The sequence below is a fragment of the Lupinus angustifolius genome, chromosome LG07, assembly GCF_001865875.1.
Source record: "Lupinus angustifolius cultivar Tanjil chromosome LG07, LupAngTanjil_v1.0, whole genome shotgun sequence".
NCBI classification, from domain to species: domain Eukaryota; kingdom Viridiplantae; phylum Streptophyta; class Magnoliopsida; order Fabales; family Fabaceae; genus Lupinus; species Lupinus angustifolius.
The window spans coordinates 169,779-190,110 of NC_032015.1; the positions used below are offsets into that span (position 1 = coordinate 169,779).

At 35.4% G+C, this 20,332-nt stretch overlaps 5 protein-coding genes across 14 annotated transcripts in view; 4 read left to right on the forward strand and 1 right to left on the reverse strand.

The window, feature by feature from the left end:
- The window catches only part of LOC109353140 (luc7-like protein 3), a 9,774-nt gene extending 9,208 nt beyond the window's left edge, over positions 1-566 (forward strand). For 7 of the 8 annotated variants that reach the window (XM_019595318.1, XM_019595320.1, XM_019595322.1 and 4 more), the window contains one exon: positions 219-566. The gene's annotated coding sequence lies outside the window, so the exon portion shown is untranslated. The remainder of the gene's footprint in view (positions 1-218) is intronic. The other variant, XM_019595319.1, reaches the window with a different exon arrangement.
- LOC109353139 (putative glycerol-3-phosphate transporter 1) overlaps positions 1-13,151 on the forward strand; it is a 13,310-nt gene extending 159 nt beyond the window's left edge. Inside the window, exons 2-4 of one of the 2 annotated variants that reach the window (XM_019595317.1) lie at positions 543-544; positions 11,014-12,076; positions 12,279-13,151. In XM_019595317.1, coding sequence (XP_019450862.1) covers positions 11,071-12,076; positions 12,279-12,829 — 1,557 coding nt within the window. In that variant the 5' untranslated portion in view covers positions 543-544; positions 11,014-11,070 and the 3' untranslated portion in view covers positions 12,830-13,151. Of the gene's footprint in view, positions 1-542; positions 545-10,181; positions 10,266-10,999; positions 12,077-12,278 lie in introns of those variants that run through there. The other variant, XM_019595316.1, reaches the window with a different exon arrangement.
- Positions 931-7,295, reverse strand: LOC109353138 (conserved oligomeric Golgi complex subunit 7). The gene is made up of 10 exons (XM_019595314.1): positions 6,918-7,295; positions 6,293-6,382; positions 6,072-6,191; positions 5,862-5,963; positions 5,504-5,754; positions 5,077-5,222; positions 4,066-4,264; positions 2,940-3,615; positions 1,821-2,150; positions 931-1,424 (listed from the first exon to the last, which is right to left on the reverse strand). Exons 1-10 carry the CDS (start codon positions 7,203-7,205, stop codon positions 1,146-1,148), a joined length of 2,481 nt encoding a protein of 826 aa, XP_019450859.1. The 5' UTR covers positions 7,206-7,295; the 3' UTR covers positions 931-1,145.
- On the forward strand, positions 8,022-8,995 carry LOC109353143 (heat shock 22 kDa protein, mitochondrial-like). Of its 2 annotated transcripts, none has more exons than XM_019595328.1 (2): positions 8,022-8,358; positions 8,473-8,995. In XM_019595328.1, exons 1-2 carry the CDS (start codon positions 8,031-8,033, stop codon positions 8,901-8,903), a joined length of 759 nt encoding a protein of 252 aa, XP_019450873.1. In that variant the 5' UTR covers positions 8,022-8,030; the 3' UTR covers positions 8,904-8,995. The 2 variants fall into 2 exon arrangements, with proteins under 2 accessions (XP_019450873.1, XP_019450874.1); XM_019595329.1 differs by having other exon boundaries at positions 8,029-8,355; positions 8,473-8,993.
- LOC109351608 (DNA topoisomerase 1 alpha-like) lies at positions 13,514-20,163 on the forward strand. The gene is made up of 16 exons (XM_019593114.1): positions 13,514-13,565; positions 13,800-14,687; positions 14,856-15,050; positions 15,980-16,060; positions 16,607-16,666; positions 16,804-16,898; positions 16,991-17,147; positions 17,236-17,361; positions 17,587-17,667; positions 17,823-17,913; positions 17,996-18,129; positions 18,579-18,647; positions 18,744-18,833; positions 18,946-19,049; positions 19,127-19,295; positions 19,968-20,163. The coding sequence occupies exons 2-16, from the start codon at positions 13,842-13,844 to the stop codon at positions 20,034-20,036; spliced, it is 2,367 nt and encodes a 788-aa protein (XP_019448659.1). The 5' UTR covers positions 13,514-13,565; positions 13,800-13,841; the 3' UTR covers positions 20,037-20,163.

The window sequence follows — 20,332 nt, forward strand, 5'->3', positions numbered from 1 at the left end:
TATATATATATATATATATATATATATATATATATACTGAATGGAGAACTATTTCATTATTCCCTAGTGTCCCAATCTCATTCTGCATATAGGTTTCCCATGGGAGAAAAGACAAATGTGTGTAGTCCACTCATAGGTTGTTATTTTTCAGCAATTGAAAACTGGTTCTGGTTGATAATCATTAAACATCCTCTACAAGCATAATACCTGGTTTACAGAGTGCTGTTTGTGTTGAGAATTTGAAGGAGTCCCAAACACAGGTATTTCGTTGTCTCTGATGATATTTTCAAAAGCAGAAATATTGACATTTGCTTGAAAAACTGTCAGTGAACTGGGGTGCAGCTTGCTTCCTTTTTAAACAAACATGCATCCTGATGTTGTCTCAGTGGTTGGAGGTAACAACTAATTTAGTGTTAAGGAACACAAATGTTCATGTGTTTTTTAATACCTGGACTGTTTCTGGATGCGATATATGCAGGAAAATGAGAGAAAAAAACTTAGAGCATGTTCTGGTTCTTTTTGAAGAAACAAGGCAAAATGAGAAGTATACGTACTATTTTGATATACCAAGAAAACAGTGTATTTTTATTATGCAACTAGCTGTGAACCAAGTATATGTGCCATGTCAAATAATGTGTTGTTTGTAATAATTGAAGCAAATAAAAATAGCGATTTTGGTTGCTAATATTATTGTGTCGTTTCAACAACATCTGTTTATGATGATCTTTGTCTCAAGTCTCAAAGAATCTTCCTCCGGGAAACACACCTTAGTGGATACAAAACATAAAGTTGGACTCTCGATATAATCACATAAGATATATGCTTAAAATATAAGAATAATAATAGGCGTCTGCGCGTCAATGATATGGATTATTACTTTCACTCACGAAAATGTGGTAAAGGGGAGATTAAGAACTAAACAAAGCCTTTGGACTGATCACCTCTTCCATGTATATATATCACTATTAACTATTAAGCAGAATGAAGCTTTTTTTAACTAGCTACAAATTCAATATGCAAGTAGGCATAATATCCACCCAAAACAAACGACTTCAAAGTAGGCATGGCCGATGTAAAAGAATGTCCTCTGCACGGGAAAGGGAAGGAATGGAAGGACTGAATTGCTTAAAGTTTGTGAGGTGCACTCATGAATCCAAATTCAATCTGCGTATTTTACAAACAAGGTTTGCTGTAGGCAGATCAAGTTGGTCTGAATCTGTCTTCAAAAGATCTTTTAGCTGCTCTCTTGAAGTAGAAAGACAAGTTTGGAATGTAGCCAGGACTGGAGGGATCGGCATTGATAGGGCGGAAAGCACATTACTGAGATACTCAACATCAACTGACAGCTGCTGTGCTCCACGATCTGAAATGTACTGAATCCCACGCAGTTGTTCTATGTAAAGTGCAGTTGCACCCTCCGCAACCTAGAATTTAAAACAACCAACAGAAAAAAGTTTGGGTCATTGGCTACTGCTTAACATGTACAGGCAGTAAAGATAATAATGGTCTAAAATGTGCTCATGCACGAAACCAAATATATCACCTCATCCATATACTTATGTTGCTTGAAATGAACAAGTTGGAAACTTAACCTAGTTACAGATTATCTTTTGAGATAATTTGACAGATGTTTTAAAAGAAATCGCTCAACAGACATGTTCTAAGCTAGCTGAGTATCATATAGGCCCGACACTGAACTCAGACTTGAAAATTTAGGCAGAAATCAAGTTGAAGCTATGACATTCCATTCATTCTATATCAAAATTTAGACAAAAAGGAGAAGTGGTCCTGCCTAACTTTTTTATCTTCCTTATAATTACCTTGAACATCCATTCAGTTGCAAAGAACTGAGCTTCATCATTACTTTCAGTGTTGGAAATTCCCTCAGCAAGTGGCTCCAATTGTTGGGGCAAAGTAAGAAGATATTCACCAACATTGGTCACATAGGACTGTGGATATGCACTGAAGGTAGGGAGCGGAAAAGCACTTTGTTCCTCTACGGATGACCAAATTGGCAAGCGGGACACATCACTGAGGCGTTGCCGGACTTTAGATATGAGGACGTCATACACAAGTTCATTAACTGTGTCTGCAAATGCCGCAACTCTTTGAGAAGCAAGGGGAAGCGCATGGAACCGGGGATCTTTAGACTGCAAAAATAGTTAGATATTAAATGTAACAAAAGGCAAAGAAAAATGAAGTTACTCAGCACATAGTAAAAGGAACGACTATGTAACGTTCTGGTCTTGAAAAGAATGAAGTTAGAAATAAAATCACTAGCTGATCGGGGGAAAAGAAATAAAAGCACACCCATTGTTTCCATCAGTGGGGGCATTTCAATTTAGTTTGAAAATTATAACAAAAAACTAAATGGAAGAAAATAATATTGTTCCTTTTCTTTTATCACATTTAGAAAATAATATTGTTCCTTTTCTTTTATCACATTGTTTTTTGTAGGCTAAGGCTGCTAAGCATCTAATATTAATTTAAATGAAATAGAGAATACATGCTTCTTTTTCACCTACTTTTCACAGGATAGAGGGCAGAAGTTCATCACAGGACAGAGACGGCAGATTAATAAGCCTGAGCAGACACCAATTACACAAGACCATCAAGCCTTACCTAGGACTCTTGCTTATTTGATTTTCTCAAACTTATTATATCTGCCAATGTGGGAATAATTTTATTTAGGGGGCATGGGGGAGTTAAATGATCACCACATTCCAGTACACTGCAAGAAGGGACAAAGCGACAAAGAGGGGCTGAAAAAGAGAACGTTTAAGAATTGGGTATGGAAATAGGCATTATGTTTTTGAGGATCCTCTATATCTCAATATTTAGAATCTATCCCTTACCCTTCTATGTATTTCTAAACCAAAATAAAAAGAGAAAAAACAAACATGAACATGACACTACAACAAAGCCAATCTTAAATATACCTGAGTCAGAAGGTTAAAGAGTTTCCTGGCCTTCTCGGGCACGTCAACCAGCCGCAGTGTTGCCATATCCAAGGCAGCCCTTCCTCCAAAAGATGGCCCTCCATCTTCATTACCATTTATCATCTGGTTTTGGTTTTGGTCTAAACTGGAACCAATTGCTGAGAAAGATAGAGTTGTGCTCAATCTAGCAAGAGTGGCTCTTAAAGATGCTTCAAAGACAGACGATCTGCTTGTCAAATTATCCGCAACTGTCAGTATCTGCAGTGCCCCTTGGACTATGGACCACTCCTCCTCATTTGAGATCATTTCAACTCTCCGGGCATTTTGGTTTCCATCCTTCTTTTCCATATCCTTCTTCAGTGTACCATCACCACCATAATCCACACCAGAAACAGTTCTTAATGACTTAAGAGTGTCTTGCAATGTGGAAACATATTGTAACATTATGTCATCAAGGGCAAGAATAAGCTCATCTCCCTCGGAACCTCCAGTGAAGTTAATGCATCTCTCTACAGCTGCTTCAAGAAGTATAATAACTTGGGGAATAGACTCCTCCATCCTACGAACTGTTTCACTGAGCTCAACTCCTTGGGCTCCCACCCCTCGAATTACAGCTCCTCTTAGATCTATTCCCGCAATCTCAGAGGAAAGGATGGCACGCTCCATTTGTCCATACCTGTAAGATTTTCCCAATAAAGAGAGAGTAATGAAAGGATATTTGAAAGATTTGTAAAAGGGTTTTATACATAATATGTTTGAGAATAATGTGTATAACAAACCAAAAGGCCAGCTGTTTACTAACGATTGTTTTTCTACTCTTTTTTTTTTTGAGAAAGAAAATTGTGAGATATGATAATATTCTCTCCCATAGTCCCATGGACCCGCCTAATTCTTCAATAATACTGAAGCCACATATGCCAAATGGCATTAGCCCAATGCACGAGCTCACACCTAGTGCGGTATGGTGAGGGTAGACGTATGCAACCTTAGCCTCACAAGCAAAGAGACCATTTCCAGGATTTGAACTTATGATCTCCAAGTCACAAGGCAAGCAACCTTACCGTTGTGTTAAGGATTAACTTATAATAAAAAAATCAATTGTGGTTTAACTAAGATGCTTTTTTACCTCTGTTTAAATGATTCAAATGGCAAATACACAGCTTTCAGAACATCCATTAAAACCTGGACATCTGAATCAGAAAATAAGTGTTGAACATTCCTGGCAAAGGTCCCCGTCATATTGTGTAATTCAATCAAGGCCTCCAGGTGCTTTGTCTGAATCTTAATACCCTTTTGCATATCTCCAGATAAAATATCTAATAAACCTACAACGATTTGTCATTTAAAATATCAATATCTAAGCTAACATAGAGCAAAAGAGTTAACACTTAACATTAGCAGTTATCTAGCAATTTTTGCTAATCAAAAGATATAAAGTGGATTATCACAGCTCTAGTACTGCAAAATCAAATTTCAAAGTTCAGTTCAGGTGATGAAAGAGAAAAGAAAAGGGAAAAGTCTGCCTACATGTAAACAAGTTATGTAAGTTGTTATCACCATATACAACAACAAACAAACCTTTATTTCCTACTAGGCGGAGTCAGCTACATGGATCAACTAGTGTCATAATCCCTTGTCATAAATCATGTATTCATGTCTAGATAAAGCAATAACATCTAACTGTTTCATAATGTCTTGCCTATAGTTTTGTTTGGTCCCCATCCACCTTTAATGATAGGATTACCCTCCATCTGATCCACTCTCCTTATCGGGGGTTTAGTATGTCGTCTCCATACATGCATGAACCACCTAAAGCAAGATTCTATCATCTTTTCTATGATAGTTACCACCTCAAATTTCTGTATAATACATTCATTATAATCCTATCTTATCTGGTGTGTGTGTGTGTGGGTCCATGGAGCACTACATTACAGCTATTTTAGCTACATAGAGGGAATACCTTGATGTGCAGTGCCCCTTGAATGCATTATCACTTAAATGTGGGCAACAAATATTATTATATAGTCAAGACTGAAGAACTCTATCATAACTTCACATACAACAAAATATGTACAATACAAACATAAAGCTGTCAATTTTCTCAGACAATAAACTACTTAAAAGATCTCAGAGCAACCTTTAGCTAGTGCTTTCGTTTCTGGAACAGCATCGCCAATAGCACGGTTGACATGGGATATGAAACTAGCACCAATAGCCATCATAGTCTCACTTAGTAGCCTTGGGACAAGAGTTCTATAATCTTCAGGAAAAGCAATCATACACCTGCAAGCAACAGCTAAAATGAAGTGTCTATAAAACTACTTACATATGCAAATTTAGTTAGCATCATTATATGGATGCTGATTTTTCCAGTAGGCTGACATGCAAAATGAAAAGCCATTAGCACAAAGTTTTGAGTAAAGTTTTATTAGTAATGTAAAAAACTTTGCAAGGAAGAACCTTGAAAACCAACTGCGCAAAAATTAACTTGGAACTGCAGATGTGTAATGATCAATCATTTGTACAACAGTAAAAACAATGGAAACTAACATTACATACAATACCATTTCCATTCTTGTTCGAGATAAAGCAGTAGCTCGTCATAAAAGCTTGGCAGCCAACTGAAGAATGATAATGCCGTTGAAACTGACTGAAAATCGCTCTCATTTGCAGATTTATTAGCTCGGTCTCTTGAGTCAAAATCATCCCAAAGCTGCTTTATTGGTTTCAGGTGAACCTTCGTATATTGTGATTCTAGAGACTTAAACCTTCCGATTCTAATGAGAATTCCCCGCAAATCTTGAGCAGCATCAACCTGAAAAAAAACAGTAAGAGATAGGACAAGGGATTGAGTGCCGAAAATTATATATGATCATAAAATGTAAAAAATGGTTTCAACAAAAAATTATATATATATATAACCTTGCGATTGGATAACGCATCTGTAAGACGAGGCTGCACCATTGTGTCTAGCCTATCCTCCAAGACTTCAAGTTGCTTTCTTATGTTGGCAAATTCAGCAACCTAAATATAGGTTGTGTGAGTGGGTGAAAACAAAATAATAAACTAAAACCGTATGATGAGCATCAAACCTAAGGCGCATAACATATAACAAAAGTGGGAAATCAGTACCTCGCCAACAGCAGACAAGCAATGCCTCATGTTCGCCAGAGTTTCTGCCGCACGAGGGAGATCACCACTAGCAAATACATCCTCCACAGTCGAACTTAATTGAGTTAATCCAGCAGCATCCTGTCATTAAGATGCAAAAGCCCCAATATAGACAATGCCATTGACCTACATAGATCAATATGAAATTGCAACTTATAAAAATGAAAAATAACAATATCTACCTGCAGAGTTTCATAAGCAGCTTCCATCCTCTGCTTGACAATGTCTACTTTGGCAAGCGCTGCAATAGATTCAGCTGATGATCCCTCTGCCTACAAGTGGATAGAATCGAGGATTAAAAAGGTGAAATTGTGAGTCTTCCCTCACAAAACTTCAACCATGATGAGCGGGATGATTAGCAAAGCGTTGAATGTTTGATGATTTTATTTTAATTTTTTTTAGAACAGAGGAACTACTGCATCCCATAGAAGCAATATATTCTCACATGAAAAACAGATGTCTGAAACTGTTTTACTGCATTAAAAAATAAAAAGCCAAAACCACTATAGCCGCAGACAATAACCGTATGGCAACTAGATCCAGAAAAGGGAAATAAATAGTATTCCCTTGATGCACTAGTATAACCAATTCAGCAGGAGTTTACACAATCTAGATCTCAACGCACATTTCAGAGAATTCAATAACGAGATAAAGTAAAGTGGTCTACTTTGAACAAAGATCTAATAAAAGAAATCAAAATCACCTCCAAACAAATTTCATACTTGTAAATTGAATCACGCTTATGATAAAAACAGAAGCATAATAATAAATAAATGTGATAAGGGATGAATTAGATGGAATGGTTACCTTCTTGAGCTTCTGGAGAATACCGAAGACAGCGGAACGGAGTGAAACGGCGTCGTCACGGAGGCGAATGACATCGCGAGTGGCGCGGGGAACGCGGAGGAGAGAGGCGGCGCTATGTTCCTCAAGGGAGGCAGAAATATCTTCGGAGAGCATCTGGAGCTTCATTTCAAGATCCATGAGATGCTTATCAAGTGAATCTTGACGATTCTGAGAAGCAGAGTTAATCCATTTCTTGGGATCGAAGTTGTCATTCGAGAACGCTCCCAAATCCACCATCATGTTGTTCATCTCTGCGATAACTATTTCACTTCACAGATCCATTCACGTCTTCAAATCACAAATCTCAGAGGGCTTAGTGTATCAAAAATATAATCTCAAAGGGCTTAGCTAAACTATAATTTTGAAATAACAAAATAACATCTTCTACAGTTCAAAATTATATATTTATTGTGAATTATTATTATATATATTATTAAGAACAAAATATATATCTCATTGCAGCTACTTTTTATATTATCGTTCTATATTAATTACTCATTTTTTATTATTATTGGCTTTATATAAAAGTAATAATATAACTAAATAATATATTATATATTGAATACGTATAAATATTTAAAGTAGCTAATAATAAAGAACTTAAACTTGTGTATTTTACTTTTAACATTAATGTTTTAAGTTTTTAATCCTAACTTTATAATTTTCATTTTTACTCTAGGGTTAGGAAAAATTAAGACATATACTCACGGTTTAAATTAAAATTTGTAAGATTTCAAAATAATTTTGTATAACTAATAATATATCTTTACCTAATAGATAAAAAACTAATCTTTTTTAAAATGTATGGTTGATCATTTTAATAATATAACTCTCATGAATAAAAATTTAGATATTTTGGTTATTATAAGAATCTAATATGCATTGCATCACTGTACTAACATTTTATTAGTTATTCATTAAAAAAAAGTAGAATTTAATTTGTGAATCATATTTTGATTCAAATCTAACAGAACAAGGCCCAGTACAGCCCAAAGAGGGATTGCATCCCGTAAGTGGTAGTGATAGTAATTTGCTTGCTCCCCCAGTGTAGCACATTCTAGTATCTTCTCCAGTATGTTCTGGAACCATTTCCAGTACCTTCTATACCTTCTATACCTTCCCATGCACCCACTTCAAATATCTCTCACTCACTCCCACCTTCCCATACAACTATTCTACAATTTCAGTGCATACTATTACTACAATTTCATGGCCTCCTCTCTTCTTCTCAACCGCTCCCTCTCTTCTTCCCTTCTCCCTTCTCTTCGCTCTCTTTCCTCTCTTTCTCGTTCCTTCAACACCAACGCCGTTCGCCACTTCGATAATACCACCGATCAAAATCGCAATCTCGATCACACCGACCGCTCTCTCCCTCGCCGCCGCGATGATTCCTTCCCAGGTAGTTGTCACTCATAGTTCTCCAACTCAACCTTATCTCAATTTAAATTTCATATTCGAATCATCTGATACATCAATGGATTATCATTTTCTGAAATGGCTAGTTTTAAATTCGCAGATGTGTTTGATCCGTTTTCTCCGACTCGGAGCCTGAGTCAGGTTCTGAACATGATGGATCAGTTGATTGAGAATCCGTTCCTGAATGCATCGCGCGGAATCGGAGCTGGAGGTGGAGCTGGATTTCGTCGTGGTTGGGATGCAAAGGAAACAAAGGAAGCTCTGCTTCTGCGTGTGGACATGCCTGGGCTTGGCAAGGAAGATGTGAAGGTGTCAATGGAAGAGAACACACTGAGCATAAAAGGCGAAAGTGGAAAAGAAGGTGAGGATGAAGAGAGTGGTCGTAGGTACGTAAGCAGGATTGAATTGCCTCAAAAACTTTACAAGGTTGATCAAATCAAGGCTGAGATGAAGAATGGTGTGCTCAAAGTTGTTGTGCCAAAGATGAAAGAGGAAGAGAGAAGGGATGTGTTCAATGTCAATGTTCAGTAATCCTCTATAGAAGCCTCTTTCTGTTTTTTTGAGCTTAATCACACACTTTTATGTAATGGATCAACTACTATTTACTAATACAATTTAGAGTTTAAAATCACCGTTTTTTACACTATCCCAGCTATTTTCATTACAAATGAAAAATATTCAATAAATCAAACACCTATTTATTGTTATATAATGCATTATACCTATCTTAATGCTAAATAATGCAATAGAGGTTCACAATGTAGTAGATGTATATGTGAAGTGGATGAACTTGTTATCTAATTACGTATTAAAAGATCAAAAAAATTATGGCTATTGATGTTGAGATAAGGTATGTGAACATGGCTTATGGGGTTAGAGGTTTTGGAAAGTAGGAATAAGGTGGGAAAGTATATTTTTAAAATCTATAGTATTAAAGCCCAACCTTCCATTTTTGTTCTCATTCGGTTCATGGCCCATTAATATGAAATCGAAGGCACTCAAATAAAATTCTTAATAATAAAGCCAAATTCTAGAACAAATGTAACTAAGGTATCAGTGTAACAGTTGTAAGAGTTATAATATTGTATATTATAACTAGAGTTGGGAAGGTATGGGTAATGCTTTCCATTCCAAAATCCACACTGTTTGCTTGTATTCGTACATGTAGTGAGTGTTCACCCGTGTCAATACATTTTAACTTTAAATTATTATATATTTATATATTTATAATAATGAATATATAAAATTAATTATTATATGGAAATATATTTATATGACGAATTTGTTATTATAGTCAAACAACAACAATGTATTATAGAATTATAATAAAACAAATAATTATAATCTTAAAATAATAATAAAAAATATAATATATATAATAATTTAATTAAAAATTTTTTTATGACTATTCACAAATAGTATCATAAAACTTATGGTTTTCACTCATTGTGGGTACTTATTAGATATTTTTATAAGAATGAATGGATCGGATTGCTTTTGTTATAACCATCTTTCCTATGGGAGATAGATATTACCATAACTAACATTTGGCTAATGCAACGACTTTGGGTTAAACTGAAATTAACAACTAACCTTGTTTCTTTTGTTATTATTATTGAAAGGAATATCCAAACTCCATTGAGCTACACCACCACACAAGAGAAAGATGAGAATTGGAATATTCTTTTTGTCTTTCTTCGTTGAACACGAAAAAGTAATATTAGCTGCAAATTGAGTGAAGAAATGAGTAAAATGGAGAGTTAATAAGGAATCTTAATTAATTAATAAATACGACGTTGTCTCTGTTTGCGTCACGAAAGCGTTTTCTGTCTTCCTTAAAAATCAACTACCAGAGAGAGAGAGAACCCACTTAGCTTTGCTTCATTTTCAACGGTATCATATTTCTAATTCCTCTGTCTTTATTTCACGTGCAACTTTATCATCATCTATGAAAAAAGTTATTATTTTTTGGAACGACATTCCAATTCTGGGATTGGGTGTTTTATTTTGCTTTTCCTTATATCTTGGAGTTATCGTTGTGAGGATAATTGGCTCAATGGGGTGCTTCTTTCACTCCTCTATTTTCAGCTTAATAAAAGGAAATGAATTTTATACAAGCTGGTTGATTTTCTTTGGATTTGGTTTTCAGTTTCTCTTTAGATGTTCTTACAAACTAAATTCATTATATCCACTGTTCTGAATTGCTTTTCTTTTTCTTATTTTGATTCTGAAAAAAATATTCTCTATCGAGTGTAATGGAACTTCAGTTCTCTGATCTTTGATCCTCTACCTTCTTGATTTTGGTCTATTTATTATCCCGCAGAAGTTCCTGATAATGTAACTGGCATGAGGAAAGTATGAGCACCAGGAACTGTTTTTTAGATATTAAGGGATTGTGATGTTTTTACTTCATATGTAAAATGTAATAAACTTATGTGTGAGTTATAGTATGTGAACTAGGTCAATTTATTGCTAGGCTTGTTTTCAATATCTAGGACCAACAGTGTCTCATAAATGTTTTTTTTTGTTGCAATAAGATTTTCATTAATCAACCCAATCTAATGTTCTGGTAAAGTAAAAGTAGCATACTCTTGCTTGTTTATTCATCTTTTCCTTCTATTTTGCAGTTCTATTTTGTAAGGGTAAGCTCAAGTTTTCTTCGTCTTTGTTGCTACTGAATTAGGAGGATATATACCACATGGGTTCAGAACATTTGCCTGGGAGAAGTTGTAGAAAACCCCTTGGGATTCAGATCATTGAGTACTGGAAAGGAAGCCGTGTCTCCTTCAAAACCCACCAAGCCATTGTTCTGATTGTAACATTTTTGGCTTATGCTAGTTACCATGCCACCAGAAAAACCTCAAGCGTTGTTAAGAGTGCCCTTGACCCGAAATTACCGGACTTGGGCATGAATTTCCTTCAACTGAGGCTAACCAATGTCAGTGAGGCAAATGTACCAAGGAGATTTTCTGGTGTTCTTGGAGGTGGTTGGGCTCCATTTAATGGAACTGATGGGACATCCCTTCTTGGTGAATTGGATGTTGCTTTCCTTTCAGTGTATACTTTGGGCATGTACTTTTCTGGACATTTTGGTGATAGGTGTAACTTGAGGATTTTTCTAACAGTGGGGATGTTAGGAACTGGTGTGTTCACTTCACTATTTGGTGCAGGATACTGGGGGGATATCCATAACTTCTATTATTTCTTGGTAGTTCAAATGATTGCTGGATTGTTTCAATCCACAGGATGGCCTTCTGTAGTTGCAGTTGTGGGTAACTGGTTTGGAAAGGGCAAGAGAGGGTTGATCATGGGAGTTTGGAATGCTCATACTTCTGTTGGGAACATTGCAGGGTCCTTGGTTGCTTCTGCTATGTTGAACTATGGATGGGGTTGGTCCTTTGTTCTTCCCGGAGTTGTTATTGCATTATTTGGTTTTGTGGTTTTCCTTACATTGCCGGTCACACCAGAGTCAGTTGGAGCTGATAGAGAGGAAGATGAATATAGTTTTCCCAAGAAAAATGGAGTTGGGGGGATTGAGGAGCCTCTATTAAGGCCATATAATCCTCCAGTGGAGGACAAAGCTGTTGGGTTCATAGAGGCATGGAAAATTCCCGGGGTTGCTCCTTTTGCTCTATGTTTGTTTTTTTCCAAGTTGGTTGCATATACGTTTCTCTATTGGCTTCCATTCTATGTTAGCCACACAGGTAAATGAACTTTCAACTTGATATTTAAATTTTATCATTATATTTAATCTGGGTGAGCCTCTAAAAACAAAATCTGCAGGACATTAACTTTTAACGATTGCATTGAACAATAACACTATTCATATAACTTTGTATTACCAATGCATCAGGCATTTTACCTATTGAAATCTTTAATTTCTCATTTTTGTTCATTATCATGCAGAAATTGATGGCAGATATCTATCTAGTGAGTCGGCAGGAACACTATCCACTATATTTGATGTTGGAGGTGTGGTAGGAGGAATTCTAGCCGGTCACATTTCTGATGGATTAGACGCTAGAGCCATCACAGCAGCAAGTTTCATGTACTGTGCAATCCCCGCCCTCTACTTGTATCGAATTTATGGCTATGCCTCCTTGGTTGTAAATGCAGCTTTGATGTTTGTCACGGGCTTGTTTGTGAATGGGCCTTATGCTTTGATAACAACTGCAGTTTCGGCTGACCTAGGAACACACAAGTCACTGAACGGAAACTCAAGAGCTGTTGCAACTGTTACAGCGATCATTGATGGAACAGGCTCTATCGGGGCTGCAATAGGTCCTTTCTTAACAGGTTACATATCTGCAAAGAGCTGGAATGCTGTTTTCTCAATGTTGATGGCAGCAGCTCTAATTGCAGGGCTGCTTTTGACTAGACTTGTAGTGGCAGAGGTGACTGCAAAGATCGAAGAGTCAAGGTCTAATATGGCACAACAACCTTCTCACCTTGTTTAACAATTTAAAGAGTTCCAATGATACTTTTGAGAGTGCCTATGGGTTAATAGTTGCACCAAGCTGCATATAGAAAGCAGAAAATAGCTAGTGGTGAAGATAAGAGAGAGATGGAAGGCATGTTATTGAACTCAAACATGAGACTTGAGTCATCACAAGAGGCATGTTAAAATGTGTGTATATATACGGAAAGGGAAATTTGACTTCCTTATTCAAAATAGAATAAAGAAGAGGATATGAGGGAACATTGGAGATTTGTAAACCCCATACAAATTTTGTATTATCAATATGTTTATGTATAAAATCTTTGGATCTCAACTCTCTATTCCAACAAGATGTGGCTAGTGTAGTTACAATTTTATTTATTTTAAACAAATATTGTTAAGATTTGTAAATCCTTTGACTAGGTATTTTGTTAACTTTAAAAACATATAACCTTCAATAAACATAAGTCAATCATTAATGTAATTTGAATCCAATATTAATTGTGGATCAAAATTAATTAATTTTATAATTTAATGTGTGTTAATTGAATCGGATTAAAACATGAAATCTTTCTTTGATTGAAAAGATAGAGAAAAAGAAAGTTGAATGAATGAGAAGAAATTAGAAAATAAGGAAATAAAAAGAAAAAGTGTGGGCTTAGTAGTTAGGGCTAGTTTGGATTGAAGAGAAAGGATATGTGTGAATGCTTTCTTACAACAGTTTCACCTTCATAACTTCATTCCCACCCTTTTCGGTATTCTTTCTATTTTCCTCATTCTTCCTTTATTTATATCTAACCATTACAGCATCAACTTATTCACTCTCTTCTCTTTCCTTTAACTCATCACTACTATTACTATTACATTAATAATCTCAAATTACCAACTACTACTACTACTACCACCTCATTTTCTTCATTAGGTTAACTGCTCTATAAATTATAAATTATATTAGCTTTCCTAATGCTAGCTTCTTGTTTCTTTCCCAGATTTTTATGTGATGTACATCCCAACACTTTCATAATTCGATAATGCCTCTCCAGGCTTCTAATAAAACAATTTTGTCACTTGATTTTGACGATGAAGATGGCCCACTAACTTTTAAACGATACCCGTCCTCTAACAAAAAACAATTGCATTCAGAATTGACAATGTATAACAAAGCAACTCCTATTGTTGTGAAGAAATCTTATGATGACTCCAATGACGATGGTGATATGCCTTCGTCAGCAAAGTTGTTTCGGAATTCTAATGCCCAGGCATCTTGCGGTAACTATGATGACTCTGATGTGAAGAAGCCTATTTCAAAGGTTCAGAAAGAGCGGCAAAATGGTTCTAGTGCTAGCAATAAACATGAAAAGCCATCTACCCTGCTAGCTAAGAGACCAATAGATAACAATAATTCTATGCACACTTCAGTTAAGAAGTTAAAGGTCTCAGATCCAGCTGCATTGATCAAAACTAAACAAGTCTCTATGAAATGTGAGCCGAAAGTGGATGATGATGATGATGATATTCCTATTTCCCAGAGAATAAAGAAGTCACTCACATCAGCTGATAAATCATCTTCCATAAATAGGAAGTCGTCTATGTCAGCTGATAAATCATCTTCCATAAAGAACAGTTTGACAAAGGTTACCAAAGTTAACAACACTGGTAAAACATCTTTTAAGAAGCAGCCAAAGAAGTTAAAAAAATCAGGCAAGGGTTCAGATTATTCCAAATCTACGAAAATTCTTCCAAGTTCTGGTGATGGGCAGAAAAAATGGACTACTTTGGTTCACAATGGTGTGATTTTTCCTCCTCCTTACCAGCCCCATGGGGTAAAGATACTCTATAAGGGGAAACCGGTTGATTTGACTCCTGAGCAAGAGGAGGTATGGTTTTATCTCGGAAAACTGTGCTTTTAAGATTTTGGGTGACTGATAGCTCTTATTCCCTTTTTAATGAAATGGGTTACTGAGGTGCTTTTGACATTTCTCTAATTATAAATTCTCCATCCTTGGAGTTTCTGATAGTATTATGAACTTTAAATTATTTTCCAGGTTGCTACAATGTATGCAGTCATGCGGGATACAGAATACATGCAGAAAGATAAGTTCAAAGAAAATTTCTGGAATGACTGGCGTAAGTTGCTAGGAAGAAATCATGTAATTCACAACTTGAAAGATTGTGACTTTACCCCAATCTATGACTGGTACCAAAGTGAAAAGGAAAAGAAGAAACAAATGACTACAGAAGTAAGTTTGTAACTTGTTATTGCATAATTTCATTTGACAGTAATGGAAGTTGATATAATGACAGGATTCTATGTATTTTATTATGTGGATTTAGGTTCACTTTCAATATACATATGCAGAGATTTGTTGATACAAGATATAGTTTTGACTTTTGCTGGTATTCTTTTGTGTTGTCCTGATAACTCAGTGCTGCCTGATGTTGGATATGAAATCATTTTTGAGCATCCATCCGACAACTTACGCTTTTGATTGATTTGGTTACGATGCATGCCATTGATCATACTACAGATGTCATTGATTTTAAAAAATACAGATTAGAAGGGAATAGAGAAGAAACTAGGCCAGTTTATAAGGTTCTTGGTAAATTATGCACTACCTTTTGATGCTTTTATTTTTCTAATCTTTTGTTGGGATTCGTGTGTTACATTTTTGGAAACAGCTTCTCCGCTTGCAGGGTAAGACTACGTACACTTATCATCCCCAAACCCCACTAACTGGGAGCCTCGTGCACTGGGCCGCCCTTTTTTGTGTGTTAGATGTCTTCTTAAATAGGTGTACTCTAGTAAGGGAAATAAAAATCTCAGTGCCCAGCCTATGTGGGGTAATTGAGAGGGTCAAGCAGAATCCCACAAAAGGAAGACTCTTGAAGACCTGCATTATCTTTCTCCACATTTCTTTTCTCTCTTTCTGTTCTTGTGTGAATCACCACTATATTTTTTCCCTTTTCCATTACATATAGACTTGTTTCCTGTATTTATTTCTCCCTGTGTTGATCCTGTCTCATTATCAGTCAAAGAAAGAAGAGTGTTGAAGTAAAATATAGAAATATACCAACTCTGTTCTCATGTTTGTACTGACTTTACCTGAGAGGTCATTATTTATGCCTTTTATTTATTACCGTTTACCCTTTTTATCTTATCTTTATGCAGGAGAAGAAGGCCCAGAAAGAGGAGAAAACGAAACAAGAGGAGAAATACATGTGGGCTATTGTCGATGGTGTTAAAGAGAAGGTTTAATCTTGCCTCAATGAATTTTCTCTCCTCTCACTCAATTGTGCCTATTAGTTGAAGGAGCACATCTTCTGTCCTCTCACTTCATGTGTTAACTTCTTCTGATTGGTCAGAAAAATATTTTATTATTAAATTTTTAAATTAAATATATTTTAAGCAACCAATCAGAAGAAGTAGCACATGGAGTGACATATTTTTATGGGACAACGGATGTGGTCTCATTAGTTGAAGGGTGTAATAATTAATTTACTTTTGATGTTTCTTGTAAAAAGAGTTTCTACTTCATCAGCCTTAGTATTAATTTCTTCTGCTGAATTTTTGGTGATCGCTTATAACATTTTCTCAATAGAATTGTGTTTTTCTGTTCCTTACAACAGTCAGAGAACAGTTGCTTTTCGTGGAGTTTTCTCATTTAATTTTATGATCTTTCTTCAGTGTTTTTTTCCTTCGTATTATCCTAATAATTTGAGCTATTAATTTAAAATTTATTACTTGGAAACATAAACTTATGAGTTATGACTATTTTTTCTTAAATATTCATTTCAGGTTGGAAACTTTAGAGTTGAACCACCAGGATTGTTCCGAGGTCGTGGAGAGCATCCCAAGGTTGTTATGATAGTTATTGCTGGAACTAAGTACATGTAGTCATGTATATTTTCAGATAAAGTGCCCCTTTCTTCAGAATTTTAACAAGCTGTTACAGTTTATAATACTTACTCATTCACTGCACTCAATGTTGTTAGATGGGAAAATTGAAAAGACGCATTCGTCCAAGTGATATCGTAATTAATATTGGAAAGGATGCCCCAATTCCTGAATGTCCTATTCTTGGTGAAAGGTTTGATTTTTCCAAATATTTTCTACTACCAAGTTGAAAGCCAATGTTGTTTACATTTTTTAATTGAGAAGTGGCATTTGTATCCTTGGCAGATGGAAAGAGATTAGACATGACAATACAGTTACATGGTTAGCCTACTGGAGTGACCCTATCAATCCCAAGTTATTCAAATATGTGTTTCTGGCAGCTAGTAGTTCCCTGAAGGGACAAAGCGACAAGGAAAAGTACGAGAAAGCTAGGATGTTGAAGGTGCTTTTATGAATTCTCTGTTTTTCACATGGTTACTTTCATGGCATTTAATTTTTTAATTACTGTAGCTCTTGATATCTTGGTGCAGGATTATATAGCAAACATTAGGGCTGCATACACGAAAGATTTTACAAATAAGGAGATTGCAAAGCAGCAAATAGCTGTTGCTACTTATCTTATTGATAAACTAGCTCTGAGGGCTGGCAATGAGAAGGTACAATGTCTGTATATAAATCAAAATTTGCTCTTCAAGTTGGTTTGAGCAATTAAACTTGACTAATATTGAATACTTTCAATGGTGTAATCCTATCAGTCAATAAAAGTATATATTCTATGTATTTATATAGCTTTCCTGATGTTTTTGGTTGCCAACATTGTCAGAGAATTAGTTTGATTTTTGCTGCTCAAATTTAGTTATTTCACAATTGAATTTTCTCAGGATGATGATGAAGCTGATACTGTTGGTTGTTGCACATTAAAAGTAGAGAATGTAACGAGAGAAGCCCCCAACAAGTTGAAGGTACTAATGTTTCTAATTATTTTCAATGTATTTTTTGGTTGGCGTCGATGATTTTTAAGTCCTTCCGGGGGTAATTCTTCAATTTTTTAAATAATAGCTGCTCCCACACTATATATACTTATTAGGGACCATGTTTCCTTTTTGTTTCAATGCAGTTCAACTTCCTTGGTAAAGATTCAATCAAGTATGAAAATACTGTTGAGGTTGAGCTTCCTGTTTATAACGCAATTTTAAAGTTCCAAAAAGGTGTGGAAATGGTGCTTATTCTCTGTATATTTCTAGCAAAAGACCGGAGTTCTCAAGTATTTTATTTTTTCTTAATTTTCAGAAAAGCGCCCTGGTGATGATCTTTTTGACATGCTGGATACAAGTAAATTAAATGCTCATCTGAAGGAACTCATGCCCGGCCTAACAGCAAAAGTCTTCCGTACATTCAATGCATCTATCACGGTGGATGACATGGTAAAACTTATTTGAAATGAAAATCATGAAAGTCATTTTTTTGTTTTAGGGAGGGGGTGCCTTGTTCTGTAATCTGACGTCCTTTGATGTTTCCATTAAAGATTGTGAATTTGGCATTAAAATTGGTTACTTCCCTTCAGGTCAAGAAAGTGTGCCATCTTAGAGAGAATGCATCTTTAATTAAATTACATATTTTCAAAAACATCATCTCATTTGTTTCTGCACCATTAGATTTAACGGCTCTGCACAAATATAGAAAACACGAACCACTGTAAGACTGTCAGTTCATGAATTTTATGTAACCCTGAAAATGCTTGAACAAATTCCTTGTGCAAAAGTATTGATATACCCAAGTCATATATTTATTGGGTTATATGTTTATGGTGATTTCTTGTAGTATGTTGTATATCGTAGATTTGTTTAACTCCCCTGGAATTATATGACAACAGCTGAATAAGGGAACTAAAGGTGGAGATGTTGGTGAAAAGATTGTTGTTTATCAGAGTGCAAACAAACAGGTATATTTGGCTCCAAAAGACTGCATTATTATATACCAATGATATTACTTTAGCATTAGATTGTTCATGTTTACCGCCTTGTCTTTTCCATAACAGGTTGCAATCATTTGTAATCATCAACGTAGTGTTTCAAAATCTCACAGTACACAAATGTCGAGGTTAACTGAAAAGATCGATGAACTTAAGGTAACAGGAATATCTGATATTTATGAACCTGTGATTGGATTAATTTCTTGGTTGATATGCTTGAATTTGAGTAAACTTATCATGTGACCCATGGAAGTATAATTATTTGTAGGCTGTTCTGAAGGAGCTGAAAACGGATTTGGACAGGGCAAAGAAAGGAAAGTCCCCTTTAAAGAGTTCAGATGGAAAGGCAAAACGGAACTTAAATCCTGAAGCGTAATGTAGCTTTTCTTACATCTTTAACCTCTGCATCTTTAAATTTGATGTTTGATTGTGGTTTATATGATCTACAGGCTAGAGAAAAAGATATCTCAAACCAATGCAAAAATTGAGAAAATGCAACGTGATATGAAGACTAAAGACGACCTAAAGACTGTGGCATTAGGCACTTCCAAGATAAACTACCTTGATCCTAGGATTACAGTTTCCTGGTGTAAGCGGCATGAGGTCCCTATTGAAAAGGTGCTGGCTTCACTTGTTTAGATGAAGTTATTAATATTCTGTTTTATTATTTTTTTTTAAGTTAATGAACTATGTTTCTCTCCAACTAAGAAAAACAACCAACAGTATTATTGATGGCAACAAGAGGCATGTTGCTTCCTCAACAAAATATGTATTAATATATTATAAAGTTAAATCTATTTTTTTGTATGATATAGTTATCTACAATAATCACAATAAAAAACAATAAAATGGGATAAAAGTCCAGTACAAGAGTATGTTCAGTAAACAACGAAGTAGCTTTTAAGTGAGTGAACTTGTTTATTTTACTAAAAAAGTAAGCTACCTGTTGGTGTTCAGGGTTTAGGTCATAGGTGTAAAAATAAACTTGTTAATTGCATTTATTAATAGCTGAATAGCTTATTAATTAGTTAAGTTAGAGGTTTATGTCATTTTACACCTATGAACTACTTAGCAACTAATTTTTCCACGTAGTTCCAATTGAAATAGCTTTATCTCTTAATTTAATAAGCATTCAGATGGTTGTTTCAGAGTGAGTCTAAGTATCTTTGCCCATTGGTCAGTTAAACTCACCTGATATAGCTCTGATATGATGCTATTGCTTAATTGGCTGCATGTATTCCTTACTATTCTTTTGTCACTTATCTATAGCATTTCTTTCTTGAATTGCAGATTTTCAACAAATCACTGCTGGCAAAATTTAGTTGGGCAATGGATGTGGATCCTGACTTCAGATTCTGATATCTATGCAATGGGGGCATGAAAAAAAATAGCATTTTTACTCATTTCTTTCTATACTTTTTTTCCCTGTTTTGTCTAGTCAAGCAAAATTTGATGTTGTAAGTTCATCTAATCTAATTTATGGGGTAACAACTAACCATTTAGTGATACCCATTGCAAAATTTACTTTTTTTCTCCATTGACCAGTTTTGTGTTTAAACAACTAACCATTTAGTGATACCCATTGCAAAATGTGGGAAATGAATTGAAGTTTTGTACTTAAATTCTTGTTGATCTTGTTTTTGTTATTCTGTGAT